At 43.3% G+C, this 27,701-nt stretch overlaps 9 protein-coding genes across 9 annotated transcripts; 2 read left to right on the forward strand and 7 right to left on the reverse strand.

The window, feature by feature from the left end:
- Window positions 1-352: 352 nt before the first annotated feature.
- EAE98_002385 (uncharacterized protein) lies at window positions 353-3,812 on the reverse strand (the record flags this gene model as incomplete). Its single annotated transcript, XM_038950005.1, has 5 exons — window positions 353-1,098; window positions 1,154-2,521; window positions 2,572-3,188; window positions 3,245-3,510; window positions 3,570-3,812. 5 exons carry the CDS (start codon window positions 3,810-3,812, stop codon window positions 353-355), a joined length of 3,240 nt encoding a protein of 1,079 aa, XP_038813744.1.
- A 2,029-nt stretch (window positions 3,813-5,841) lies between these two features.
- EAE98_002386 (uncharacterized protein) lies at window positions 5,842-9,238 on the reverse strand. The gene is made up of 5 exons (XM_038950006.1): window positions 8,788-9,238; window positions 8,556-8,663; window positions 8,432-8,499; window positions 6,686-8,377; window positions 5,842-6,610 (listed from the first exon to the last, which is right to left on the reverse strand). Exons 1-5 carry the CDS (start codon window positions 8,958-8,960, stop codon window positions 6,552-6,554), a joined length of 2,100 nt encoding a protein of 699 aa, XP_038813745.1. The 5' UTR covers window positions 8,961-9,238; the 3' UTR covers window positions 5,842-6,551.
- Window positions 9,239-9,657: 419 nt separating this feature from the next.
- On the reverse strand, window positions 9,658-11,626 carry EAE98_002387 (uncharacterized protein; the record flags this gene model as incomplete). The annotated part of the gene is made up of 4 exons (XM_038950007.1): window positions 9,658-9,867; window positions 9,971-11,108; window positions 11,155-11,197; window positions 11,560-11,626. The coding sequence occupies 4 exons, from the start codon at window positions 11,624-11,626 to the stop codon at window positions 9,658-9,660; spliced, it is 1,458 nt and encodes a 485-aa protein (XP_038813746.1).
- Window positions 11,627-13,132: 1,506 nt separating this feature from the next.
- Window positions 13,133-14,701, reverse strand: EAE98_002388 (uncharacterized protein; the record flags this gene model as incomplete). Its single annotated transcript, XM_038950008.1, has 1 exon — window positions 13,133-14,701. One exon carries the CDS (start codon window positions 14,699-14,701, stop codon window positions 13,133-13,135), a length of 1,569 nt encoding a protein of 522 aa, XP_038813747.1.
- Window positions 14,702-16,527: 1,826 nt separating this feature from the next.
- Window positions 16,528-18,120, reverse strand: EAE98_002389 (uncharacterized protein; the record flags this gene model as incomplete). Its single annotated transcript, XM_038950009.1, has 1 exon — window positions 16,528-18,120. The coding sequence occupies one exon, from the start codon at window positions 18,118-18,120 to the stop codon at window positions 16,528-16,530; it is 1,593 nt and encodes a 530-aa protein (XP_038813748.1).
- A 1,224-nt stretch (window positions 18,121-19,344) lies between these two features.
- Window positions 19,345-20,933, forward strand: EAE98_002390 (uncharacterized protein; the record flags this gene model as incomplete). The annotated part of the gene is made up of 2 exons (XM_038950010.1): window positions 19,345-20,175; window positions 20,250-20,933. 2 exons carry the CDS (start codon window positions 19,345-19,347, stop codon window positions 20,931-20,933), a joined length of 1,515 nt encoding a protein of 504 aa, XP_038813749.1.
- A 410-nt stretch (window positions 20,934-21,343) lies between these two features.
- EAE98_002391 (uncharacterized protein) lies at window positions 21,344-23,390 on the reverse strand (the record flags this gene model as incomplete). Its single annotated transcript, XM_038950011.1, has 8 exons — window positions 21,344-21,393; window positions 21,471-21,778; window positions 21,851-22,086; window positions 22,152-22,248; window positions 22,316-22,351; window positions 22,523-22,552; window positions 22,604-23,206; window positions 23,266-23,390. 8 exons carry the CDS (start codon window positions 23,388-23,390, stop codon window positions 21,344-21,346), a joined length of 1,485 nt encoding a protein of 494 aa, XP_038813750.1.
- A 413-nt stretch (window positions 23,391-23,803) lies between these two features.
- On the forward strand, window positions 23,804-24,811 carry EAE98_002392 (uncharacterized protein; the record flags this gene model as incomplete). Its single annotated transcript, XM_038950012.1, has 1 exon — window positions 23,804-24,811. The coding sequence occupies one exon, from the start codon at window positions 23,804-23,806 to the stop codon at window positions 24,809-24,811; it is 1,008 nt and encodes a 335-aa protein (XP_038813751.1).
- A 334-nt stretch (window positions 24,812-25,145) lies between these two features.
- Window positions 25,146-26,552, reverse strand: EAE98_002393 (uncharacterized protein; the record flags this gene model as incomplete). The annotated part of the gene is made up of 1 exon (XM_038950013.1): window positions 25,146-26,552. The coding sequence occupies one exon, from the start codon at window positions 26,550-26,552 to the stop codon at window positions 25,146-25,148; it is 1,407 nt and encodes a 468-aa protein (XP_038813752.1).
- Between the last annotated feature and the right edge of the window lie 1,149 nt (window positions 26,553-27,701).

The raw sequence follows: 27,701 nt of genomic DNA on the forward strand, positions 1-27,701 counted from the left end.
TGGTTACACCTTCATTTGCCTCACTCACTCGGTCAAGTCTTATCACGAATCCAAAATCAAATACATTACTGCATCAGTTGATCACTTTAAGATTCTAGAATTATGACACAATGCAAGTAGAGAAGATATAAAAGACGACCATTGCTTTAAAGTAAACTTGGATAACCTATTATTAAGTTGATAAATTATATAAGTCTACATGCACTTTGCACTCGCGTGCTTATCAATATCTAAAGCCGTACACCAAAAGCATACAAAAGTTCCATCCGCCTCTAGAGAAGAAGAAGCCTTTTGGATCCTTTGCACACGCCTCATCTTCTAATACACCAGAACCCCCAATGAAACGAATAATTTACTGATTACTAATATTGCCACTCTCCAAATCCCCATCCTTCTCAGAGAACTCAACATGAGCTCTCGTCCCCTTCCTAGTAATATGCGTACTCTGCGCCTTCAAAATCTCCATAATCGCCATTCCGGGGTCCTCATCATCGGCGCTGCTTGTCACGTCGATTGTCTTTCTGGCCTGGACCCTGAGATAAACCCTCTTGGCCCACTTCCAAGACTCTATTCCTACAAAGAACAAGAAAGACTCGACGAATACAATTCCCCATTCCCAACTGATACCCTCATGTTTAAATACCTTTCGGTTGATCACAGGGATATAAAGTGTGGGAAATACAGTTACGAATCCAGCAACGACAGCCCAGAACAAAAGTTTGTTTGCCCAGATATCGTGGATCCATTGAGTGAAGTACTTTTTGCTTCCAGGTTGCATGCGGAAGAAAGATCTTCGCATATTGATCATTTCCCAAGCGAGGAAGAGAGAGAACCAGGTTAAGCAGACGAATGTAGTTGCTCGAGCTCGGAATACGGTATCGCATTGATCGGAATAACGATCGTTGCAGTCAAAGCCGAGATCACCGTTGCCCCAACCGAAGAGAACAAGGGAGAAAGCGGAGAGACATAGAGCTGCCATCCAGAGGCCATAGACTACCATGTCTATCATTACTTCTAAAGTGAATATACCGTTCTGAGGTGGTCGATTCATGATATCCGGTGCGGCGGCCTCGAAACCAAGACCCATATCTGGCATACCTGAGTTTTATTGTGTTAGTAAACGACTCTTGATATGATTTTGGCGAGATCTTACCTGATGTGATCATAATAACCCATAGAATCTCTACAGGTGCCAGTGGAAACACTGAAGTTCCCATATTATCCTTGAACGCGAGACCAATGAGAAGTGTGCAAGCTTGAGCAATGTTCTGCGCCAGCAAATGTAATATGAATTTTTGAATGTTGTCAAACATTCTTCTCCCTTCTTCAACAGCATTAAGGATCGAAGCAAAATTGTCGTCCGTAAGGATAATATCCGATGCATCCTTAGCTACATCCGACCCTGCTTCACCCATGGCAATACCAACATCTGCTCTCTTCAGTGAGGGAGAATCGTTGACACCATCACCTGTCATAGCAGCAAATTTTCCTTTTCTGTGAAGAGCTTCGATCATCCTAACTTTTGTCTGTGGTGAGCAGCGTGCTATTACCAGAGGTAGCATTGGGAGAGCATCAATTTCTCCATCGCTGAGCCTGTCGAAGTCGCTTGCTTTCATAACCATCGCGTTAATGACAGCTTGCCCTATCGTAGAAGAATCCTGAGGTAAGATTCCTACCTGTCCTGCGATAGCACGAGCTGTTTCTGGATGATCGCCAGTGAGCATGTGAACCTTGATACCAGCTTGATGGCATTTTTGCACCGACTCCAATGATTCTACTCGCGGAGGGTCATAAATTCCAATCAGTCCATGAAACATTAAATCTTTCTCTACATCTGCGCGATCATGCTTAGCATTGATTCCGGTATAATGTTCCCATGGTTTACCAGCCAAAGCTAAAACGCGGAGCCCATCGGCGGCAATAGCTTCCATGTTGTTGAGAACATCTTCGCGCATTCCTTCGTCCATTTCTACAACTTCTCCGTCTCGCATTGTCATTTGTGAACATGATGAGAGAATCCGCTCGACTGCGCCCTTTGTGAAAACCTGTGCGCTATCAGATTGTTCATGTTTGAAGATAACAGACATTTTCTTGACATCAGAATCGAAAGGGAATTCGGCGATTTGTTTCCATTGAGGCGCGTCTCCAGAAGTCCATCGTTCCCTATTCCAGTTGAATCTAGAAGCAAAGACTTGAATCGCAATCTCCGTTGGGTCACCTCTTGCTTTCCACTCGTTATCACTTTTGTGAACATGCGCAAGATTTGCCATTGAGGCAATATTAAGGAAGGCTTGAAGATCGGCGTTGTTTTGTAGAAAATTTGAGAAGGAATCCGCTTTTGTTTCATCCTTTTCATTGCGCGCTTGATGCGGAGACTTTTCGCTGTGAAATAAATCTCCATCTTCGGGGTTGAATGCTTCACCGGAATCACCAACCGAGTAAGTTCCCCTAGCGGGCAGCCATACCTTTTTCGCTATCATCTTGCCTTGAGTAAGAGTTCCAGTTTTATCCGAGCAAATATCTGCAAAAGTCAATTATCGAGCATTTTTACGACAAAAGAAAGAGTCTTACCAGTAACGGCGCCTAGGGCTTCCAGGGCATTCATTTTTCGAACAACCACATGTTTGTCGTACATTACGTTAGCTCCTGCGGCCATAGTGATAGTTAAGACTACTATCAGAGAAGCCGGAATCATCGAAAGTCCTGTGGCTACAGCGTAAATGATGACTTCTTGGTTATTGGAAAATCCATTCGCAGCTAACACGATAATTGCACAGATAACGGCGACGACGAATAGGCCACAAGCAAGTTGGGCCAGCATCCTTTGCAATGGGGTACCAATATTTGTGCCGAGAAAATTGCCGATATAATCAAACACAGTAAGAAGCCCAGCCTGGGCATATCTGTGCGGCAAAGCTTTGCCATCCTCATTACGTTTGACCTCGCGGACTTTACGCCTCTGCTGTCGAAGACTCACGGCAATTGATCCAACTTGTGATTTCATACCCACTGCAAATATAATGCCGCGTGCTCGACCTTTGGTGACAGTGGTGGAGCTGAAAGCAACATTAAGACGATCACCCGCGCTGGCATTCTCAGGAAAAACTGCATCAGAATTCTTTTCGATGGGTAGCGATTCTCCTGTCAATATCATCTCATCGGTCTCAAAGTTCATACTTTCAACTAATCTACATACGGTCTGTTAGCATAGACTAAGGACGAAGGGGTTGTTCTGGGCAAGTACCTCATATCTCCTGGAATTGTGTCACCGGTTTTGACCTCAACCATGTCGCCAATAGTAATTGTGACGGTAGCTACCGATCGAATTCCCCCTTCTCTAACAGCATGTGCCGTAGGCGAACTTAAGGATCGTAAAGAATCCATAGTCTTTTCTGCCTTGAACTCATTGTAAAAGCCAATCACAATATTGAGAAATATGACTGCCGAGATGACACCACCTTCAATATATGAGCCGATACCGAAACTCACGGCCATGGCCAATATTAGGACCTGTAAGCGAACCTGGGTGAGTAAAGGAAACTTGACTGTATGGATAGGAGTAAACAAACCAAGATCATTGCATTGCAAATTTGATGAATAAGAATCTGTACTGGTTGAACACCAGGTCCTTCATCAAGTTCATTCTTCCCATACAGTTCAAGACGTCTTGCTGCTTCAGCTTCTGTGAGTCCATCCTCAAGGTTTGCTTCCAATTCATGTGCAACCTGCACGTACTCTAAGGCATGAGCTGGCTTAGACAAAGGTTTGTTTGACTGTCCTGAGACTTCTTCGACGATGTTAGCTCTAGCCATGTCTTATTATATGATGGAGTAATGATAGGATGTGTCGGAATGAATATGAGATCATACAGGGCGAAATTGACCCGAATAATATAAGAACGTCGTTAGAAGGACGTGGTAATATGTCTATCGAGAAAAACAACTTTCACATTTGGGGAAACATGTTCTTCATATATAGTAAAAATGTATCACAATTGGCAAGGATACCAATCCATACTATCCATACTTATCTATAGACTACAGTGACCAAGAGGCTAGATCTTGGTAGCACAAGGTCAATTCTAAAGGGCCTATATAAGTGTACCCCGCGACTTTGAATGGAATGCCATCATTGAAATCGGTATATCCTTATCAAATGGCACCAAACTAAGAAACAAATGGCTCCGCCACTAGAGCGTCGACGAAATGTTCTATGTCTTGGAGCCAAGCAAAAGTAGAAAGGCCAAGATGGCCAGAGTAAAGAACAAGCCGCAGTCCATTGCCATTCACTTGATAGACAATAGAAATCAGCCGAGAAAACGATACCAAGACTCTGTGTCTGAACATAACCCTACACAAAATCGAGATTCGATGCGGCACTTCAAGTTGTTGATGAGTTGAAGTATTCGAGGTTGAAATAAAGTTCAACGATCTTGCAGGCGTCGCTTATTGCTGACTAATACCAGCAAGTCAAGCCTACTAAAAACTGCCTAGAACATGTTGCGATAGCACCATATCTTGGAGTTACTTGGCCTACCAATTTAGTGGTCAATGTCGGAGAGAAGTTTCCAATCTATGACATATTAGTACGTAGAACCAATCGGGATCTTCAAAGACGCCACATGGTCTGCAGAATACCCAGAGCATGACTTTTGGCTCTCCTAACATCAACACACACTATAACGTGATCGGTCGCGTGACCTACTAAACACCATCGGCGTCATGGTTAATAGAGTTCAATGCCTAGAGAGGAACTAGATAACGCGAGGCAGAAATATTATCCGACAACCGGTCCTGTTCATACAATCCATCAAGTTCCTATCGGAGCGCTCCTCCTTTTTCGGAATTCCTTCCCTAGAGCCTAGTACTGGTATCTCACACATCTTTCTCCATCTCCCCGCTTTCTTCCCCAGAATACTACCACCCCATCTTCTTCTACCTACCATGACTTCACCAAAGTTTTCTAAAAGCCCGGACCTCAGAGAAGTAGAAGAAACAGTGTTGCCACGACACTTGTGTTGGCATTGCCCAACCAAACCTCGTCGAACTCCAAGATTCTGACTTCTCAAGACAATAGTAAAGTTACTATTACCATTAAGCTCCTCATACTACCTCAGTTCTGGTGAGATGATCTGATGGCATAATTCCAACGATCTTCGAGACTTATGGACGAAACTTTTCGAAGATTCGACTATGATTCTACCTACTGCCTACTTTTGCCCTCCCTATCTGCTTGGCACTGGTTGAAGCGATAAATTGAAACTACCGACATCCTCAATCTCCTTAGATTTCTCGTTCTAGCGTTCTCCTATGTTATCTATCTCTTCTGTATCCCCAACCCAACCTTCAGACTATTGATCCGAGTCTCGATGACGAAGTTGAAGATCAGCTTATCAGCAGATATACAATCACATTCCATTCAATCAACAAGTACCTACCTAGGTATCATCAATCTCATACCATTCCTACAACTATCATCTCAATACCCACAAGTGTAATTTTCAAGAATCTACATCCACCACCCTCAACATCTCAACAACTATTGAATCTTTGACTGAGATTCAAAATAAAGGACCCTACAGCCATAACAATGCCCGGTAGTTCCTCAACCGCAAATAATAAGATCCAGTTTCTCTATTCACAGATAAGTACTCCATCTAAAACTACAATAATCATCTTTTCAATATCAACTCAACTTTTCCTCCCCCCTAATCCCATTCCGTCGAGAATCCCATCCTCTCCAATATCAACATCATACCTCGCCCATCCCTATTCACCCACCCAATTCATAGAATTCATATCCAATTTTAAGGACATGTAATTATCCAGACGCTGCCCCCTCCTTTCTTCCAATATTCACGCGATTGTTTTTGGAAGGAAGACTTTCATGGTTTACCTAGTATCACAACACTCATCTTCTCGAGCTGCATGTATATACTGTTTCAATACATTCCATCGACCCAGACATGGATAAGAGTTCAAGATCTCGATGACAGAAATCCACGCTACCAGCTACCACGACAAAGCGCCAATCAATACCACATTGCCATTCGATCATTCACTTCAAGTAGCCAGATATCCATAGTTCGCAATTGAAATATTCATAACCATCAATTCATGTCCATCCATCCTTTCCATCCACCCCTTGATTCATCCATTACTATCCTTCCTATATACATACACTGATCTTTCACTAGTTACTTCCTCCCTTTTGTCTATCTCTTCATCCTCAACCCATTCCCCAGTCCCCCCCTTTCTTGCTTTCAAACATCCCCACATCCAAGTCTCTAACCAATATTCCCTCCCCATATTTTCATTTTTCAAGGAATTTCCAATTAGAAATTTTGAAAGCCAGGCTAAAACCAGAACCACGCAATTCAACGAAAACGAAAAGACTTTTGAATTGTTTCGCTTTTCCGCCCATGATGCATACCAGCAGGAAAAAAAGACGCCCAGATATCAACTATAAGATGCCATCATTTACGTAAAAAGTTGTTGTAAAAAGTATTTTTGTAAAGAGAAAAAGTTACACGAAGAAGAGAAACAGGGTATTTATCCATGTAAACCGCAAGTTCTCTCTTTCATCATCTTTCTTCTTTCTTTGTCTTTCACTATTGATATTGTTAGTATAGGCTCAACTGATAGCAAGATCAGTGGGGAGTTAGGGTAAAATAAGGAGTACAAACCTGGATCGTAGACTAAGAAGTCATGTAAAGCATTTCCGGCTGGTACCATTGGCAAGACGGGTACCTTCTTATCGGTAACAACCTCCAAGAGTGCTGGTCCATCACTGTCAATCAACCATTTCAAAGAATCTCTTACGTCATCTGGCTTAACACATCTTCTGTGTTGAACACCCATTGCATCTGCCAATTTCATGAAATCTGGGTTGACACTGTGAGTATGAGCGTATCTATCCTGGTAGAAGATATTTTGCCATTGAGTAACCATTCCCTGCTCTTCGTTGTTAAGGACAATAACCTTGACGCCGATGTTGAATTGAGATGCAGTGGAGAGTTCAGTAAGTGTCATGTTGAACGATGCATCTCCATCAATATCGATGACAAGAGCATCAGGTTTGGCAACCTTTGCACCGATAGCTGCGGGAAGTCCGTAACCCATGGTACCGAGACCACCAGATGTGATCATAGTTCTTGGATATCTCCATCTGAAATGTTGTGCAGTCCACATTTGATGTTGACCAACACCAGTAGCGATGATGGTCTCTTGCTTTCTATCGGCAGTCAAATTTGAGAGTTCCTCAATCAAAGTTTGTGGCTTGATGAGACCATCTCGTTCGGCCTTTTCGTAGTGAGAGAGAGGGAACTTCTCCTTCCAGAATCTAATTTGGTCAAACCATTCTTTGCGTTCATCCATGGTCTTCTTGTCGACGGCTGGAAGAAGTTGAGCAAGGTTGGTAACAACATCACCTTCAACAGCCTCGGTCGCCTGAACAACCTTGTTGATGTTCTTTGGCATAATCTCAAAGTGAACAATGCCACCACGACCTTCAGCTGCTGCTGCCTTTGCTGCTGGAGCAAACTTTGGAATGCTTCCAGTTACACGATCATCGAAACGTGCTCCAAGAGCAATAATGAGATCGGCCTCTTGCATGGAGAGGTTAGCGTACGCAGAACCGTGCATACCAAGCATGTGTAAAGACTTCTCATCAAGCTCGTCAAATCCACCAAGACCTTGGAGAGTGGTTGTGACAGGGATGGATGCCTTTTCAGCAAGCTCCTTGAGCAATTTGGGACCCTCTGGGGTAGAGATAACACCTTGACCAGCGTAAATGATTGGCTTTTTAGCGATGTTAATCAATTTTGCAACACGTTCAATCGAACCTGCAAGTTGTTTCTTTTGAACAGCCTGGGCCGCTCTTGAGGCTTGACTGGGTAAAGATGGCATAATGTGGTGGGTAGGAATGGCCTTTCGTAGAATACCAGCTGTGACATCCTTTGGTAAATCTACCAAAACTGGTCCAGGTCTTCCAGAAGTAGCGATTTCGAAAGCCTCCTTGATTCTTCTTGGGAGCTCAGCAATATTCTTAACCATAACATTCCATTTTGTGCAAGCTCTCGAGATACCAACGATATCGGCCTCTTGGAAAGCATCACTTCCAATAGCGGTTGTAACGACTTGTCCGGTGAAAACAACCATTGGTGTTCCATCAGATAAAGCGTCCTGCATTGGAGTAATAACGTTGGTAGCACCAGGTCCAGATGTAACGAGAACAACACCAGGTTTACCACAAGCTCTGGCGTACCCTTCCGCCATATGACCAGCACCTTGTTCATGTTTTGGTAAGATAAATTCGAAATGTTTCGAGTTGTAAATCGCATCGAAAACTGGCAAAATCGCTCCTCCTGCATAACCAACTATTTCTCTATTAGCTCGAATCCTTGAGAAGTTGGAGAAAAAAAAATACTCACAGATGTGTTTGACATCTTGCCGTAACATCATTTCATGGAAGATCTCTCCACCAGTCATACCGATAAATCTATGCCAGAATTAGGAACTTCTTGTGTCACCTCGCTGGAAATGGGTATAACATACGACTCATCCATCTCCGAGTATTTTTGTCCCTGTCCTGCCAATTCCTTGCCTGAATCTTTTTTCGAAGGTGTGCTATTGAATGCTGGACTTGGACTTTCCCTAACTTGACTATATTCACATGTCAGTCCACTGTCTTCCATCCCAAAGTGACTCACCCCCAATTTCTGGATTGAGAGAGAAATTCAAACCCGCCGAAAATATCCATAGATGGAAATTAAAGAGAGAGTCATACCTAGCAGCTTGAGGAGCAGCAGTAGCTTGCGCTCTCGTCCCCTTCTTCTCAACCATAATACCGCCCGCCGCCTTCACACGATTCGACAAACCCCTTGCACCAGCGACATCCATCCATTTCGCATTGCTACCAATTGTGCGAATAGCACGCCTGGCGGGTATTGAACGAAGCATCTTGACTTCTGTTCAATTTCAGGGCGGAGTTTCTGTAGATATGTTCCGATATCGAACCTCGAGAGGCAAACGAATAAAGAGAAGAAGTGAAAGTAATTACAATGGCTCAACTAAATCCGGAAGAAGAAATTGAGTAATTTCTCAATTGAATCTTGCTCAGAGGAAGAGAGGTAATGGTCGCAAAAAACTCTATGAGGAAAAAAGAGTTTGTAGGAAAGTTGAGAAAATATGACTTTAGAGTTGTGATTCACACCCTCCGACAATATTTCTTGGAACCCTCAATCCGCCCTTTTCCTAATTTTCTAGCGGTATCGGGGGCAAAATGTGGGGTAGCGAGTGGAAAGATCTTTTTAGTCTTTTGGTCAATCTGATTGGTTGGGGAAGTGAAGAGTGCATAAATTGCGCATAAAGAGGTACTCCAATCAACAATCATCTTTTACTGTTTTATGATTTTTTATGACTTTCCATGTTCTAGATTGGGTGGATAAATCCAAGCGATGAGGTCAATGCATCTAAAATGAGAGTCTACCTACGTATCTATATATGGATATTGCAACATGTAGGTAGGTATTCTTGTCAACTGGGTTTGCTTTGCTTTATAGGAGTGAGAAGTAATGAAATGTGTGAATTAAATATTGGAAGTCTGCATTCACCTCCAATTTCATCCCGTAAAATCAATAAGGATACCAGACCTCAATCACAATTTAAAGTCCCCGTTGACTTTCTCCCACCCTCTTACTACTCCCTCGTTCTCCCCAATATCCACCATCCCAGCAACCTTCTCAGCCAACGCAACCTTCAACGTTCTTGATCTCTCTGTGCATAACTCATAGATAGTACTCAGGTTGAATGTTAAAGCGTGGAAAGAATTGTCTTCTGCAATCAGTGATTCGAGAATGGTTCTTGCCTGTTGGTTGAATTGTGAGTATGTGTGATGTAGCGGGCTCCTCAGTGGAAGAAGTGATAGTCGTAGCAGGAAAAAGAGATTGGAGGGAGGAAATGATACATACCTCATCGCCACGACCCAAGTACAATAATGTTACACCAAGGTTTTGCCTCCACATAGCCTTTTCTCCTTTTCCAGCCACCGTTTCCTCGTTGGCAATGAGTTCTTCCCAAATGACAACTGCTTCCTCATACTTCCCTTCAGCAACAAAAGCAAGAGCTCTGATTGTTCCATCTATTTCACTCGCCTTGAATTCTCCTCCATTCGCCTTCCTCAGACACTCCCTTGCAGCATCAATGTCCCCCAAACACAACCACAGTAATGCTTTCTTAGCCCTCAATTCCTCATCGCCCTCTTGATTAACCTTCAAAGTCTTCAAATGCATCCCCGCTCCCACTAAATCTTCCATCTCAATCAGCGCACTAGCAACTCTGATACCCAAATCCGCCAATCTGCTTTCCCATAGCTCGATCCCACCATCTAAGGCATCACCAGCTGCCTTACGCTTCTTTAATTTTGTCAACATACTTCTCGCATCTCTAGCTAGGTCATAGTACCCCATAACACCTCTTCTCGCATCCCCTAATCCCATGCCTTGCAATCGAACTGCCAAAACCCTCAACTCCCATCCTACCATATGAGTATCCGTTTCATCATCTCGATAGTAAGCAGCATTAAGGTCTTCGAGAGCTTTAACTTCTTGAGCCGCAAGTTGTGTCTGGTTACAGAGCGTAAGACATGCTAGACGAATATAGAAGAGGTTGAAAATCTCATCATGTGATGAAGGTCCAGGAGTAGATGTTAATAGCGTAGCACTCAGAATAGCCGCAGCTCGAAAATAGCCCGCTGCCAGGAGTGACGAAAGAGTATTGATATCAGGGTTAGGGGGGAGTGATGAAGCTGGGGAAGAACGAAATGGTGGTGGGATTTCAAGAACCGGTAGAGGATGATAGATTTCTGGACGTAAGAGATATGTGAAATCTTTCTGAAGTGTTGAGACTGTTGACTGAAATGATGTATTTTGTGATGGCGAGAGCGATGTGGGAGCTGTCATGAAAGTGTTGGTCGATAAATTCGAACCGGGACTCGGTGACGGAAGCCTAGGTGTTCGGCTTCTTGGCGCCGGGCCGCCTGGTGAAAGTGTTCGTGTTTGTGTGGCATTGATGTAATTTGTAGGCGACAAGGGACTATTCAGAGGTGAACTGTCTAAACTTAGTACTTGTTCTTACACATGGGAGTGATACGCACTCGTTGATATCTAACGGGCCTCTTGTCGGTCGTCTGGGTAAAGCTGCTATGCGATTAGTCAAGTGCTGCTTGTTTCGATCCATTATTGAGTTGTTGTTCTGAGGACATAAATTAAATATCGAAGGTGTTGAATTACAGACACAGATAACCTCTAAACAAGGCACCTTTCATGGGAAGCCACGTGCCAAGGTGCCTCTACCGTATTCATGAAAGTCGCGCACTCGTGTGGCTTCCAAGACAACCAAAGATATAAACGCCGTTCTCCAACTATCTCTGGATTCTTCTAGGTATAACAACATCATTTCATCCGAACTAATGACTGTAACTCTCGGAAGGTCCTCATGGTGGTGGTGGAGGTTGCTTCAGACGCTGGCCCGTTGCATTGCGACAAAGAAGAAATCTTACCTCTCCCCGAAGAAGCTTGCCTAACATGTTTTTTCCCTCCCGACCCGGCTGATGAAGTACCTTCCATTTTGCGATCTGCTTTGATGATATCAGATATGAGGGACGATGAGCGAATCAATCAACGTTCTAGGTTTATGCATTTCAATTGAGGTATGCAACCGTGCACATAGGTAGTTTTAAAGCCATTTTGCCCCTCTTTTTTCTATCACCGACTTTATAAAAAGACCTCATCATCTCCCTTATTGTATTGCTATGGAATTTTATGATTCGTTTATCAACTCAATAACTTACAGAGTATTTTTCATTTCATTTTTCTACTTCTCTAGAGGCATCGTTGCTACAACACGATCTTCCGGAAAGCTCCTCCCCTGTTACATTACCTCCGGAACCATTATATATAATTATAATATATGAGTATCGGACAAGAATTATGCTACTTCACGCAAAATAATTTTGATTTTACTGATTGTCCTTCGCACCTTTCAATATCTAGGTACTGATATAATATACGCACCCATTTGGCATTTCATTTTGGTCACTACACCTTCTTGTGTTACACATAGTGAGGACTATTCGCAGAACCGCTCCTGAGAACTACTAGGTATCTATGTACCACGGGAAACAGGAATAGACCATCCCATTTGACGACATAGAAAGAGCACAATCTCTTGCGGAAGTGCTATTTACTATCAAGTATCATCATATAATCATGCAAACCAAACCATCGTTCCAAATACCCCGTTTCCACAGCGTTGAAGAGAATAGCAGCTTACGAGGTAGGTAGCTATGTAATGGAACACATCTAGGGCGACTAATTCCTAAACATCAAATTTCAAATCACTACCTACCTATCTACCTAAAGACAGGTAAACCAGATCAAATAACTAGGTATAAACGCACAATCCCTTCCCATCATCTTCCAAGCTCCTACACATCAACAACCCCAAGCTACTAGATCTATGCACCTACCTACCTATCTAGAAAGTTATACACCATACCCCTCGCTTCGCCGCATTGTCACCAGTACATAGCTCTCTTCCCAAATACTCATCTACAGATCGACATCTGATAATAACCAAGCATTCTGAATGTATGTTTGGGATCCCCATTTCTATTGATCAGACTGGATAACTCTCAAGAGTCACCCTGCTGTAATCTGTCTGGCTAGTTTGGGTATCACTTTAGTATGGATTTCTTCGATAGTCACCTACCTAGTAGGTAGACATGCAAAGCGTTAGGTATAACACCAATATTTACCTCACTCTCCCTTTTGTATAAATTATATTCGAACAAACACCTCCCTCCTCATCAAGATATTCGGGTATGAAGTTATCTGTCTCCAAATATTAACATATAGACTCTAGCAGACAATGTAAAAAATTCATTTTCGGTTTCCATCCATAAAATGACTCTCAGGCTTATTTACACTTCTACGATTTCATTCCCGTGAGACTCATTTCATCCATTACATAATGTCTGTCGAAAATAGGATCTATAATAAAAATGGGAATAAATTCTATAATGGGTATTGGTACCACAAGGCTTTTTATCATCTCTAATAGTTAACTTCCACCTAAGCAACATTTCCACCTTCAACAACAAATACCGCACTTCCGCTACCAGGTTTGCTAACCACGATTGCCGCTTCCCTCTGCTCCTTGGACAAGTCCTTCTTTGAGTAATACTCCTTCTCCCAAGCCTCTTTAACCGCATCAACCTTATTCGCAGGTACCAAATGTACACTGCATCCGCCCCATCCGGCACCAGTCAATCTACTTCCATAGCTGCCTGCTTTCTTTGCTATTTCACAAAGTTCGTCTAGTTCGGGACAACTGCAGTCAAAGTCTTCTCTGCAGCTGGTTTGGGTTTCGTTCATTAGGTCACCCAGCTTTCGGTTGAAAGTTTCAGTGGAATCACCACCATCGGCATTGAGATAGGATTCGGGATGTTCGAGAACTTTCATAAACTTTAGAACTCGAAGGGCCTCGGTGAAAACGTGAAGGGTTCTTTGGCGAAGCTTGAAATGTTCAGCACGGACGGGGAATGTGGAAGTGAAGCGCTCGTTCAACTCAGGGACTGTCATGTTAATGACAGATGCAATTTCTTCTCTAGTATATCCCTCTTCTTTTGTGAATGTTTTCTTTGTGAGTTCAATAAGTTCCGAAAGTTGTTCTTCGAGCGGTGCAGTGGAATCTCCAAGATATTTGCTATGGAATCCGTGAAGTGAGACACCCAATGGTCCAGAGTCGGAAGGAAGGGGATCTTTAGATTTGTTGATAGCTGCGTGAAGATAGGCCGCGGCAAGACTGCATTCTACAACTCTCAAGTTGTAGCATACTGGACCAGTGACATGCTTATCAGCTGCAACAAACGATTGTGCAATAACGAATGTGAGTTCGGGGTTTGTTTTGGGGAAGTGAACGGGCTTTGCAGTCAAGGTTGGATTGAAAGAGACATATAATGCTGAGCCACGAATGGAGAAGACCGATGCAGATTGATCCATTCCGCCCGAGTTGACACCGACTGCTCTTTCACTGACAATTGCCAATTCTGTGAGTTGCGTCTTGTCAACAGATTGCTCGCCATTAGCAAACATAACTGCAAGAGCAGAAGCTGTAGTGAAAGCAGCAGAACTACTCAATCCACCACCGGCAGGTACGGTTCCATCCATCAAAACTTCCATACTCTTGGGTTTGAAGCCGTCTCCATGTTTCTTTCTCAATAACTCTAAAGCACCCCGGAGTCCAGACTTCAAGTAATTTGTCCACTCATGTACCTTGGAATCGATCTCCACTGCATCGAATGGTATATCGAATTCATGTGCTGGGAACTTATCTGCCTGCACATTCGAAACTCGCACCTTGAATGTTGTGCTGGTCGAAGCGGATTCATCGATTTGGGTGGAAACTGCGAGTAAGGCATCTGCAGTTATGGCCATAGGCAAGACAGAGTACAAAGAGTAATCAATGTGCTCGCCGATGATGTTGACACGCCCTGGAGATCGTGAAACGAACTGCGCATCGTGTCCATAATTGCTCTTAAATTGCTTGAGAAGATTGTCCCATCTCTTGGTTTGTGCAGTCAAGGCATCTTCGGTGTAGATGTCTTTGAGAGACTTTGCGACAGGTACAATGCCAGCCATTATGAACGAAAGTTATCGAGAAGTAAGGGGTGTGCGGGTAGGATAGCTGTCGGTATGAATTGCTGCGAATTTACGAGCTTGCGAGTCTGCGACTGTGTAGGTAGGAAATCTGCAAGGTCAAAGATAGATGCTCAAACAGGAAAAAAATCGAGATATAGAAAAGTACAATCACAAACCATCTGTCGGATCAAGAGGGGCACGAGATCATAACATTCACCATCACATATCTAGTACCATTTAGGGCAATACCTAGGTACAAGAGGAAGGACCCCGCCAAATTCCCCGCTGTGCCCCGAAGCCTTCTCCAGATTATTGGTGCGCCTCGTTCCGTCGTCCACTATTCATTTAGAGACGGAAAAACTTACCAGATTCCACTCGTATGTGTGAATAAAAGCAAGCTTTACAGTGGAACATCAATCTGAGTGAAATTATAACCTTACTTTCAGCCGCACATTCGGCTGGAACCGAGGAGAAAGGTTTGAGAGTTGAGTACTATGTACCCGGGCAAAGATGTTGACTACTCGGTATGTTGAGTAGAGCGAGGGAAGAAACATTTATTATATTGATGCGAGGTATTTATAAGGTTACGGTAACCGATGTAGTCCAACATGGCCAATCACATTCATAGGTATCTAATTGCCCTCCTGCCCAGGCGAATATGAAGAGCTGACGAAGGGGCTTTAATTACCCGATTGAAAATCCAAGAGAAATAATGTAAGTTATTATATAATTTCAGTTTCCTTTATATAGTAGGTACCTAGTAGGTATATTATATCAAGACCGCATATCCTTCATTAAACCCATCCCATCTCGAATCATCCCCATCCATCCCATCTTTCCCTCCTCAAATTCTCACTCACCCCACTAACCCCCACCACTCCATTTCTCGTTTCTCATTTCTCATTTCCCAATTCCCCCGCCAGCCAAACCATCCGAATTCCCCAGACAAATCCGACCGTACTCTCCGAACCTCCTTTCCCAATACTACCTACCAGTGAGTGACCACCCTCTCGTGATCTGGAGAAGAGAAACCTAACATGAAGCAATCAAAGACTATCTAGGTATTCTATTCGATTACTGAACTGTGTCTATCCAATACATTTCTTCGAAAACAACCTAATCTCTTGATATTGGAAATGTATCTATCTGATCGCCAAGTCTGAGAATAATAAGTAGGTACCTAGGTATTCGATCTTGATGCTCTGCTGTTCCCAAACCATCACTCCAGCCAACGCACCACCAATATGGCATCGCCACAATGGCCTTTTCAACCAAAATGAGCGATCCTCTTAGGAGCGGATAACTTCGGCATTTGTAGATGTGCAACAAAAATCGCAAATATCATTCTATAGGTTTGGTCTTTAAGGTTGCTTTGCGTGGCGACTGGCTATTTTAGGGATTGGCTGGTTACCTCCCTTGTTGACGACTATCTAAAGGACTCGGAGATTCTTTCTCGGATGGGAAATTCGAATGCAGTAGGTAATAACATTATTGTATTTAGATCTATTTACGTTTTGACGAAAAGTTATATATGTGAAATTTGAATTATGTTTTAGCTTTCGATCCCTGATTGCTAGGTATCCAAAAGATATCCTAAACTCCTTCTTGATCTGTGTATGTCCATGTTGGTGAAGTAATATTTACATATACCTACATTATGATATCCTAAATCGTCGTTCGCATGATATACATTTTTCCTTGCAGAATTCCAATCGCAATTAACCTGTCATCCCAAACGCCTATCAACGCCTATTATATATGCCCGATTGTTGAGGGTATATCATGTAGTAAAAAATGGAAGCCCTGACTCCTACCTTCCCATCAAATTAATGTCTGATTTCAGTTCCTCCTGCACTGTGGCTTTTTCTCGCTTGTCTCCAATTCAAAACCAGAACTTCATCTCCACCTCCTGTGAGTCCCTTTCTCAAATACACCTGTCGAACCACATGTGTATCGACCAAATAGCTATCCAGAAATTTCCAGCTAATTTTCTGTGCCTCATTCAATTCTGGCCGTGTTGGTGACAGACTATGTTCAACATCGAGATTTTTGTCATCCCAAGTCACTTCTGTTCTCCTCAAGTCGACACTTCCATCAATAATTGTCGAGTTACTTAAATCACTCTTTGCCCCTCGCTCCAACGACCCCTTGGGATATTTCGCGATGCTGAACCCATTGGTAAGGACGATATCGTCATCAAATTGCCAACGCTGTAGGAAGCATTCGTCACACACATTTGATACTAGATGCATCTTATCCATCTCATAGGGATATTTGGTCGCCGAGCCTGCCTTCCAATGATGTAAAGATAATACCTTTCTTCCATTCTCATAAAATCCAGAATGATCTCCCATGAAATCGATTTGCGAAAGTCCAGCTACTGTTGTAAGTTGAGCTTTAGAATGTTGGTATATACAGTCCATCACCAGTGTATCCCCGGAAGTAAATCGCATGTTATTTTTACACTCCTCATTGTTCTCATGGATGATCTTTGCCAGTGGCGTGGAGAGAAAGACGCCAGCCCCTCCAAATGCCATCAATCCGTACATTCTCACCGCTGCCCAATTCTCGGACAGTCCGCCGATGTATTGAGGCTGTGTATGGTCGTGAAGGGCAAGCTCGTCTAGTAGCCCACGCATGGAAGGGAAGAATGTGTCGTCGTCCATAACCACAGTCCATTTTGTTTTCTTATTGCGAGCCTTGTACATCAGGTCTATTAGGGAAAAATACCGTTGATTGAAAAAGTCCTCTTTCTTGACGGGTGGTATTATAGTGATGTCCATGCCTGCTTTGCGATATTCTTTCTGAAGTCGAGCCATTTCAGATTTAGATGCTAATATCTCTTCGCTTTCTTTGACTATCGCGATCAAACGAGCTCCACTGTTGGGCAACCATCGTGCTAGGTGCATCTTTGTGTCCCGAAGACGCTTTATTGTGGTCTGCAGACCAAATATCATGTGCGAAGCGTCGATTTTCCGAATTGGAGGATAAGGAACTTCAAGAGTGAGCGGGGAACAATGGTCAACGGTTCTATCAATAGAAAGTTCTGCGCGCTCGAAGATCTCAGGGCTGTCGAACAAGGACGCTTTCATCACGGTGACTGACGGTCTTTCTCCATGATTAGGTTTCGCGATAATATCTCGCTGGGCAACTTTCAAAGGGTATGATAAATTGTACCTTCCCAACCACTCAAAGTTTTCTGTGACATTACAATCAGATGGCGAATTGATTCCGGCTAAATCACCTGTCCAATCCTCCTCGGCCAATTCGTATCCAAACCCATCTCCAAGTATTGCTGGTGATCCAAAATATGATGTCACATTAAGTGTACCATAGCGGGCAAACAATATTAGTGCGGGAACGATTATCGAAGACGCAGCCAAAAGGATAGCCAAGCGGATGGTTTTCCTGGATTTCATGGCTCGATTGACTGAGAATAGGTGCAAAGAGAGCAACGAAAAAACCCCAGAGCGAAGGAAAACAAAATATCAAAGAAAGAAAAGAGTGGGCAAGAAATGAATGAGAATCAAGTAAAAGCTAGATAAAAGCTAAAAACTCCACTAAGGCGATAATAGATAGACTTGCAACCTTATCAACAATACATTTGGGGTAGATAAGGGGAAAAGATCTTGAGGGGCGTAGTGGTGGTGTGGTACAAATGCCAACATCCCAGAATGAGAGAAATTACAAGAAATTTCCAACCGATCTCCAACTTGTTAAGATAGTTTGAGATAGTCAGTGATTTTATTGGTTACTGACTTGTTTCCAGACAATTGGCAACAGTATCATGTGCGCCATAATACTGGAAGGAAATGCTACCAGTCGACGCCTGTCAGTTACAGTAGCACATGAACACGACGGAACGTTTTCAACATGAACAAATCATGGTATACCGGTATATTTCACTTGAAAAGATCTCGATTCGACGTGACCCTGTGAGCCTGCCTTGTTCTCATTTCACATTGGTGATACCAGTATTACCAAATTCATATGCGTACCGAGAGAGAGCTCTTTACTGGTTCGCATTGATTGAAGATCCACTGTGAAATCTCGAAATGCCTACGATACCAACCTAGTAGATCTGGAGCCATAATCAATAAAGATCTAAGCGATACTCTAGAGTGAGCCTCCCCCTGTTTCCTTTGATGAACCATATTATGCAAAGAAGTATGAAAGAAGGCATAACAAACGTCAAATGTTATATTGTTGGCTCTGAAATTTGATGTAAAAAAAATGAAAGAAGGTAAGATCGTAGTGAAGAAAACGTAAAGTGGAATACGAGATAGCTAGCTGGTATATATACTCCGTGAAGAATATGCCGGGTGAGATCCTTCGGCTTTTAAACGTCCGAGTCTTATCTCATCAAATTGGTCTGAAGCGACAAGGCTGAGAATCTACTGTGGCTAGGTAGTAAAGGTCAATATGTGTGGCGTCATTAACAAACCGAGGATGCATCTTCATTTAACGGGAAGGCTACCTAATTTCACTCATTGTCACACAAACTTGTTTCCTCAATACCAACACCTACATTGATAGTATTCTTTAAAAGATTTCCGTTCATTTTTTGTCCCAGCAATGCGATAATACCCGTCCGTCTACTTTCCTTAATCACTGCGATCAGTAACTATTCCCGAATTTTCAAGATGGAATCAGCATATCCCAACCCCGGGTTTCAAAAAGCGCAAGATAGAAGTGCCCCAGAACATCCTGAGCAATCGAGGCAGGAATCTCTGGCAGTTCCAACTACCGTTAGCAATTCTCCCGAAACTCCCATGCCCATAGTCGAAGAATCAGACGAAGCTCATGTTTTAAATCATCCTCAATCTAACAACTCTACCCAGTCCAGCAATGCACAAGAAGATAAAGCACCTTCTCCGGAGAGGGAAATACAGACCTGTTGGATATGCCAAATGGATGATACTGACGATGGGCCTCAAGCTTCACCGTGGCGATCACCGTGTCCTTGTTCTTTGCGAGCACACGAATCGTGTTTAATGGAATGGATTGCAGTATCTGCAGACAAGGAAATGGCACCCAAGATTGTCTGTCCAGTCTGCAAGTATCAACTAAAAATAGACCAGCCCAAAGATTATCTCGTCTTGACGGTCGACAAACTACGACGTATGGCGGAGACAATGGTACTTCCCACGGCTGCCGGCGCATTATTCAGTTGCTTTTACTCCGGATCACTTCTGTTTGGCGTTAACAGCCTGGCATTGGTGTTTGGCGCAGATGAAGCCCGCGAGATAATTTTGACGCATTACGACGACTTCATAGATCGTCCTGTTCTTGGTGGTAGCATACACTTACCCATGAGACAGATGTTAACCAAATATTTATTTCCATTTCTCGGAGGCGGGTTCATGGCTGTACCAAGTTGGAGGGCAACAATAGGACTACCATTAATTGCACCAACCCTCCTATTATCACGGACAAGAATTGCGGATTCGGTTTTCAGTATAGTACCTGTTACTGTAAGTTAAGAATCCCTAGTTGCGCCTAATGGGCAAAGTATGATTGAAGTCTGCGTTTGCTAACATGGCTCAAGTATTTTCTCTTTAGCCCCGACAGCAAGAGCATTACCTCCTGGCCTCCATCCCCGGGTCGCGCGTTCGTACTTGTTCCCTATGTCAGATTGGCATACAATACCCTCTACCGTCACATGTTTTCGGACTTGGAAAAGAAATGGGATTTGGCTGTTCAGCGTAAACCACGAGAAGGGGAAACTGCAGAACAAATCGCTGCGGAACAACGCAGAGGAGGGGAAGGCGATGGATTCTTAGCATTGGAAATGGAAATGGAGATCATTGATGAAGTTATGGACGAAGACGGAAACTTGGTTCCCCAAGATGGTGCACCTATGGGTGATCGCAACCAGAATCAAGGTGGCCGACAAGGCGAAAATGGCAATCAAAACAATATGGGGGTCCGTCGAAATATTAGTACACACAGCTTGTCATTCCAGTTTATGGGCGCAGTGCTATTCCCTGCAATATCAAGCATAATGGGCGATGCACTCAAATACGCATTGCCATCTATATGGGTAAAGGCGAGATGGGGAGGAAAGCCAGGGTTATTACAACAGAAATGGGCCAGAAGTTTAGTGGGAGGATGTCTATTCGTAGTTTTGAAAGACGTGGTCGTGTTGTATTGTAAGTGGAAGAAAGCAAGGAATTTTGGGAAGAAAAAAGTCCTAGAATTTGGAGGGAAAGGAAAGGGAAAGGCCGCGTGAAAAATAGGGGAGAGTAGTCTATGGATAGAGTGAGCATAGTGGGGGATGAATTCCAATCGAGGATGGAACGTTGTGGATAGGAAAATCCTTATCTCCTCGCAGAAGAACGCATTGAGGCTGTTCAAAGTGTAATTTTATGACCATTGGAAATTCGTCCAACAAATGGATATGGTTGAATGCCAAACAAAAATGGAGGCACTATTAAATCCATATCATATACCCATGCCATCTAACCTGCCATTCCACTACTACCAAAAAATGGTAGCTATCAAGTACATGCATTCTGGGGGCTTTTGATTCCAAGACGATTGAATCACCTGCTTAAGCAATAGCATTGTTTTCTTGATTCACATAATCCCCAATTAGAGGTCCTCTATTCCCAAATTTCCCGTCTGCATCCCTAAAGCATCTCAATAGCCATCCATCACCTCATGCGCCTCAAGCAACCGAAGATAAACGCCTAAAACTCATCAACACGAATTCCGTGACATCACCCGAATTCAATAGCAATCATCAGAAAGGAAAAAAAAGACATACCAGCAACATTCCATCTCACATCCGCCTCCTCAAATCCCTTCCTCACGAGAACCACAATATCGTGGGAAGATGGATCTTCAGATCTGATCTGCTCAACACACATATGGTAGCCGAAAAACAACGCCCATAAGGACATGCTTTTGGGATCGCGTCCTAAGAGAGAGTGGGGAGTTGACATGTTTGCGATGATTCGGTGGGTTATGCGTTGGAGGAGTTGGGCTTTGCGTTCAGCGCGGTGCTGGTTTAGAGGGGATGGAGGATTTGATGGGTGTGGAGAGAGGGATGATGTGTGTAGGGCTAGAAGGGTGCTTGGCTGAGAGTTAGTCGGAGATCATGGCTGGGACAGTGGGAAAGCATGGATAGAGAGATGAAAATTATACCTGTAAATAAACGCAATGCGATCGCAGTCAGGATTTTCCACATTCACCGAAGCCTCAAGCATGGAGGTTATCGTCCGATCTAATTGCATCCATAATTCATCATCATGAGATGAATCGCCAGACACATGGTTGAGCACTTGACCCAATAATCTCGCAGCTTGACATAGCAGAGCGAATTTACTCATGTGGCCTGTGGTTGGAGAGGATAAGGTAGAGTAACTGGAGGAATTGATGATCTGGTTAGGAGGGTCAGAAGTAGGTTATTATGATTGATGATTACATTTGAAAATAGATCACTTACACCTTGGTTCCACGCTTCGTCGTCGCATGGTAATGTATCATCTAGGTTTGGATCTGAGGTTGCGAAAGGCCTCCCTGGTGATCCTATGCTAACGAAACTGTGATGATGGTTAGTCCTGATTAGAAAGAGGTTCGAAGGATAGGACTGGATTTGTGATCACTAACCGATCCAGAATTACAATAGCCCACCAAACTCTTCTTCTGAAACATCAGATTGTCAGTGATGATCTACCGAGAAAAATCATGTGGAGTAACACGAAGAGAAGAATGTGGAAATAATAGGTAGATTTAGGGTTTGAAGAAGATGAGATGCCCAAGCAAAGTTGAACGTTGTAGAATGCAAAGCATGATAAATGAGCAAATGATACTAACCTCTCTTCCACCTCCAACATTGTGAGAACCCTTCTTACGTTTAGCCGCTTATTACAATTGATCCCCAGAGCATATGCGTACCGCGCACATGCTCCAATCGAAAGATACGCAGCAGGATATATACCATGACCCATCTCATACAAGGCGATTAGGATTTCCGCTTGAAGAATGGGAAGAGAAGGAACACTGGAGATTTCTACTTCAAGACAATAATGTTTTATGGCTTGATAAAGTAAAGTTTGAGGATTCCGTGGATTTGTGGGAGGCAATGTGGTGATTATTTTTATGGAGAGGAGAAGGAGAATGGTTTCTGGACGGTTAGGAATGGTCGATTGAGGGGGTAGATGATAGCTGTAGAAACGAGGCTTGGAAATAAACGACATCCATGTGCGATCCTGGGAGAAGAACTCGGTAGCACACTGGTGGATAGAAGTGATGTCTCCTAGTAGATGAAGAATATGTGCTGGGATACAACTACCAGGCTGGGGTATGTCAATTTGTCCTTGTTGTAAAATATATGGATCTAGAAACAACATTGCCGAGAAATTGATCGATTGAGTATCAAAACAATCATAATTTACTGGTATCTGAATATTATGCCATGGTTGCGTAGAGGTTAAGGTAAAGGAAGGTACAGAATCGCGGGTCTGCTCTGATGTAGAGTATTCGCATATTAGATCTCTCCTGAAATACTACTGTTAACCGCAAAAAAGAACAATCGCAAAACAGATACATTGATTTACCTCAAACATCCCGAACATTGTGGAAGTAATCTATCGCATTTCTTCTTCCGCATCCTGCATGAAATGCATACTTGCTCCGACGTCGGTTGTTGGTCGGCGCTCGACCCATTACTGGGTGTTTGCATGGTGGGGAGAATATTCCAAGGAAAATTATTGTCCTACAATAATTTCTGAGTACAATGAAAGTGAATGGAGAAAACAACGTTTCGGTAACCCAAGGCGATGCGAAGGAGAGTGAATTGTGGAGTGCGTGAACCGCCATTGTTGATCCATACTTTTGGTGAAGGGGCGTTCGGCTGGCGGCGCACGAGCGCCGCTGATTAGGCGCCGCTTATGCATGCCATCGATATCCTAGCGAACCCAATCAGCAATTGCGCAAGAGCGAGACTCAGGGGCTCCATCGTGTAAGGGTGACCGTGAAACTTACGTATAAGTATAGAGCTATGGAGCATGTATTTTCTCTCATATCGTCATCAGTGCCTTTGCTCTTTCCTCTTCTCCCTCCAACCATAATTTCAGATCCTACACACTTTTCACCATGAATCGTTACGCTGCATCTCACATCAATCCCCAGGGCCCCGGAGATTCTCGGCCAACTGCACTTCAGATTATCCAGGACGAGTCGTTGATCGATAAACTGGCTGGAAAAGTAATCGTCCTCACTGGTTCAGCCTCCGGCATTGGTCTCGAAACGGCGAGAGCCTTGTCTGCCACAGGTGCTACTTTATTCCTCGCTGTCCGGGACATAAAAAAGGCTGAAACTTCTCTTGATGGAATTTTAGAGCCCTGTCGTGTTACGCTTGTAGAGATGGACAATGCTTCTTTTGTCAGTATCAAAACTGCTGCAGCGGTTATCCTCGAGAAATCGGGTAATCGGCTCAATATACTCATTAACAACGCTGGTGTTATGGGCATTAAAGATCTCCAACTCACCGAAGACGGGCACGAAATCACCTTCGCCACCAATCATCTTGGTCACTTTCTTCTATTCCAACTTCTGAAACCTGCCTTACTCCTTAGCTCCAGTCCAGACTTTCATTCCCGCGTGGTCAATGTTTCTTCCGCCAGCCACCGAATATGCGATCTTCCTGACAGCGACAACTATAACTTTCAAAAGGGAGGTTATAATTACGGAACTGCATACGCAAATTCGAAACTCGCAAATATATACATGGCCAATGAAATAGATCGTCGCTATTGTCAACAGGGATTACATGCAACAAGTCTCCACCCTGGTCCTATCGACACGAATATTAATAGGCACTTGGGCAGGGAATGGGTGGCTCAAGTTATGAGTAATGAGAAAGTTCGCAAAGTGCTGAAAAGTGCTGAGCAAGGAGCTGCAACAATTGTTACTGCGGCGGTTGGGAAGGAGTGGGGGGAAAAGGGAGGGAAGTATCTGGAGAATTGTAGTGAAGCAGAACGGGGAAAGGATGACTACCAGATTTTCGGAAATGGATGGGTGAAGCAAACGTATCATCCAGAAGATGAAGGGCGATTGTGGAGAGATTCATTGAAGATTGTCGGGGTCGAGGACGATATGTGAGGAGTGAACAGTGCAGATTTATTGTAGTCTAGTCATGTACATTAGTCAAATGGATATCGTTGTTGAAGATATCACTTCTATCCAAACGAGCAGATACAAATCCATATAACATCAACATAAAATAGGAAACTTGTTTTGAATAATTATCTTGATTCGGACTACTTATCCTTGTAATATTTGGAATCATTACACCCAGATTTCCAAAAATCATTTCCTTGGGCTTGTATACATCAATAGTAGACGTTAAACGTTATTGGTGTAACCCGATTTAGCACAGTACTCCTGCCGCAAAGATCGCTTTCAGAAATTGACATTTGTCTCTCCCCTTTCATAACTACTCCAATGGCAATTCGTTGTCCGATATCATCTCACACTCTAGTCCTACACGCTTGTATTCCTTTGTAGAAGCAACAGGAAGTCCCATAGCTTCCTTAGCTACTCTTGCCGCCTCTGCCACCTCTGCGTTTTTCATCTTCTGAAGCCTAATAGCTTTCTGTATCTTAGCCTTCAACTCGAAATTCTCCTTCGACTTTGTCTCAAGCACAGTCTCGATGTACTCCACATTGTAGAAGGGATTGTGCTCAATAAGGGCTGAAGTAGGAAAGTAGGTTTTGAATGTGTAAGTATCTTTCGTATTCTTTCGCGTTCGTTCGTCTTCAGGGATGGGGGTGTGGTTGTCTTTGATGTATTGAGACGTATATCGGACAGCAACACTATCCTCAGCGTTAGCCCCATCGGGCAGAGTTGTCCTCGATTTTTCCAAAAAAACTCCAAGTGGGTCGCTAGTTCCTTCCAATTCCATCTTTTTGGCCTTGTCTCTGACACTTTTTGGTTGGCTCTGCAACCATACGTGCTGAGCTTGGCCAACTGGAACCCTACGCTTGGTGACCTTCAACCGCCAAACGTTCTTATTTTCTGCTTGAAACAAGGGTACCATATCCTTGGTGACGTTCAACCTCCAAATGTCCTTATTTTCTGCTTCAAACAAGGGTTTGTCTTTGAGATCATGAGAGTTATATGGCTTAGGTATGACCTTAACATCGGGGTTAGGTTTTTGTGCTTCAGTTGGATATTGGGCTGTATGCCGTTTTTTGACGGTTTCGTTGGTTGTTTCGATCTTCTCTCCGACAGAAAGTTTCTTTGCGCGGGTCATTCTCATTCCACTTAAGTCGCCGGTATCTGGGATGATGTTATTCTCATCCAAACCGTCGTTGAATAGACCGGCATTCTTTTTGGGTCTCTTTGCCGAGTGCGAGGTTCCAGCTTGGTGAGATTCATCATTGCCCGACTCTCGTTTCTTGGATTTGGTGTTTGAGATAGCGTTATTTGCTGAGTGAGATGCTCCGACTTGATCAGGTTTATCAAGATCCATATCTTCCTTGAGCTCATTGGACTCATTGGACTCATCGTTTCTTGTAACCATTGATTGTGAGGTATCAGGAATACCTGAACTTGCGGCGGCTGTAGATGATTCAGAAACCGAGTCCATGGTTGTCAAAGTTTGATTGGAATCGGAGCCGTTTGTAGCTGCGCTGGATGAATTGACAGTTGGTGATTGAGCTGGTGTACAAATGCCCTTGGGGGTTTTCGAAAGGAACGATTGTGATGATGAATCGATAGACTCAAAGTCTGCTGTGGTAGATCCTGCAGCTGGACTTTGAGAAGCGCCTGGTGACGACAGCGGTGACAACATCTTGGAATGCTCTGAGACAGAGGGAATTGGTGGCATAACTGGCAGCATATGATGTTTCTCTGGGTTATTCGTAGTTGTTTTGTTATTTGCAGTTGTAATGCTATTCGAGGTTTGTTTTATTATTCGAGGCTGTTTTATCGGTCGAGGTTTGTTTTATTATTCGAGGCTGTTTTATTGGTCGATGTTTGTTTTATTATTCGAGGTTGTTTTTATTATCCGAGGTGGTTATGTCATTCGTGATTGTTTTATTTTTCGAGGCAGTTATGTCATTCGTAGACGTTTTATTGTTCTTTATGCTAATGGGAGTTTTTGTACTGTCCGTAGTTGATATGCTATCCGTATTTAGTATTTCATTCGTATTTATTATGCTAATCGTAGTTGATAACTCACTCGGGGCTATTATGTGGCTATGGAGTTGATTGTGTATCGTATCGGTGCAGAAAAAGGGTAGCGGTGATATGTTTGAAGATTCAATAAAGCACGAAGATGCTTTTGAATAGAAATACAACTTGCAGATAGATTGTAGTTCGGATTGTTGGATGGTAAGCCGAGTGTTGTCTGAAAATTGAATAAAATATGAAGATGTTTCTGAATAGAAATACGATTTGCAGATAGATTGTAGTTCGGATCGTTAGATGGTAAACCGAATGTGGTTTGACGATTGAATAAAGCACGAAGATGCTCCTGAATAGAAACACGACTTGCAGATAGATTGTAGTTCGAATTGTTGAATGGTGAATCGAGTGTTGTTTGTGTAGATGGGGATGAGTGAAGTAAGATATGAAGAATTTTTCAGTGCAATGGAGTAGAAGCGGTGCTCCAAATTGGAGCTCTCGTTTAGAATGACGTTGTATAGATTTGCACCAGATGTGATCGTATAGATTTGTACCAGATGTGATCGAGACTAGGTCCTCGCTGTGGTCCTGGTGTATGATCTGATATAAATGAAAAGTCCTGCAAATTGTGAATGGAAGGCAGACTTTGATACTGAGAGAAAGGTTTTCTGTGGTTAATTTGGTGTGAAAAATAAATTTGTGGGAGTTGGGTCTTGCAATGTGCGCTGCGTCAATGACAAACCGGTAAATACCCAATGCCAAATATGCCGAACTCGATAGTGGCCTAGGGACATTGGAAAACTCCGGCAAACATCGGAAAATCATTAACACCCACATTTTAGACGGCAATTGGGGTTTCAAC

Source organism: Botrytis deweyae, assembly GCF_014898535.1.
Source record: "Botrytis deweyae strain B1 chromosome Unknown BDEW_004, whole genome shotgun sequence".
NCBI classification, from domain to species: domain Eukaryota; kingdom Fungi; phylum Ascomycota; class Leotiomycetes; order Helotiales; family Sclerotiniaceae; genus Botrytis; species Botrytis deweyae.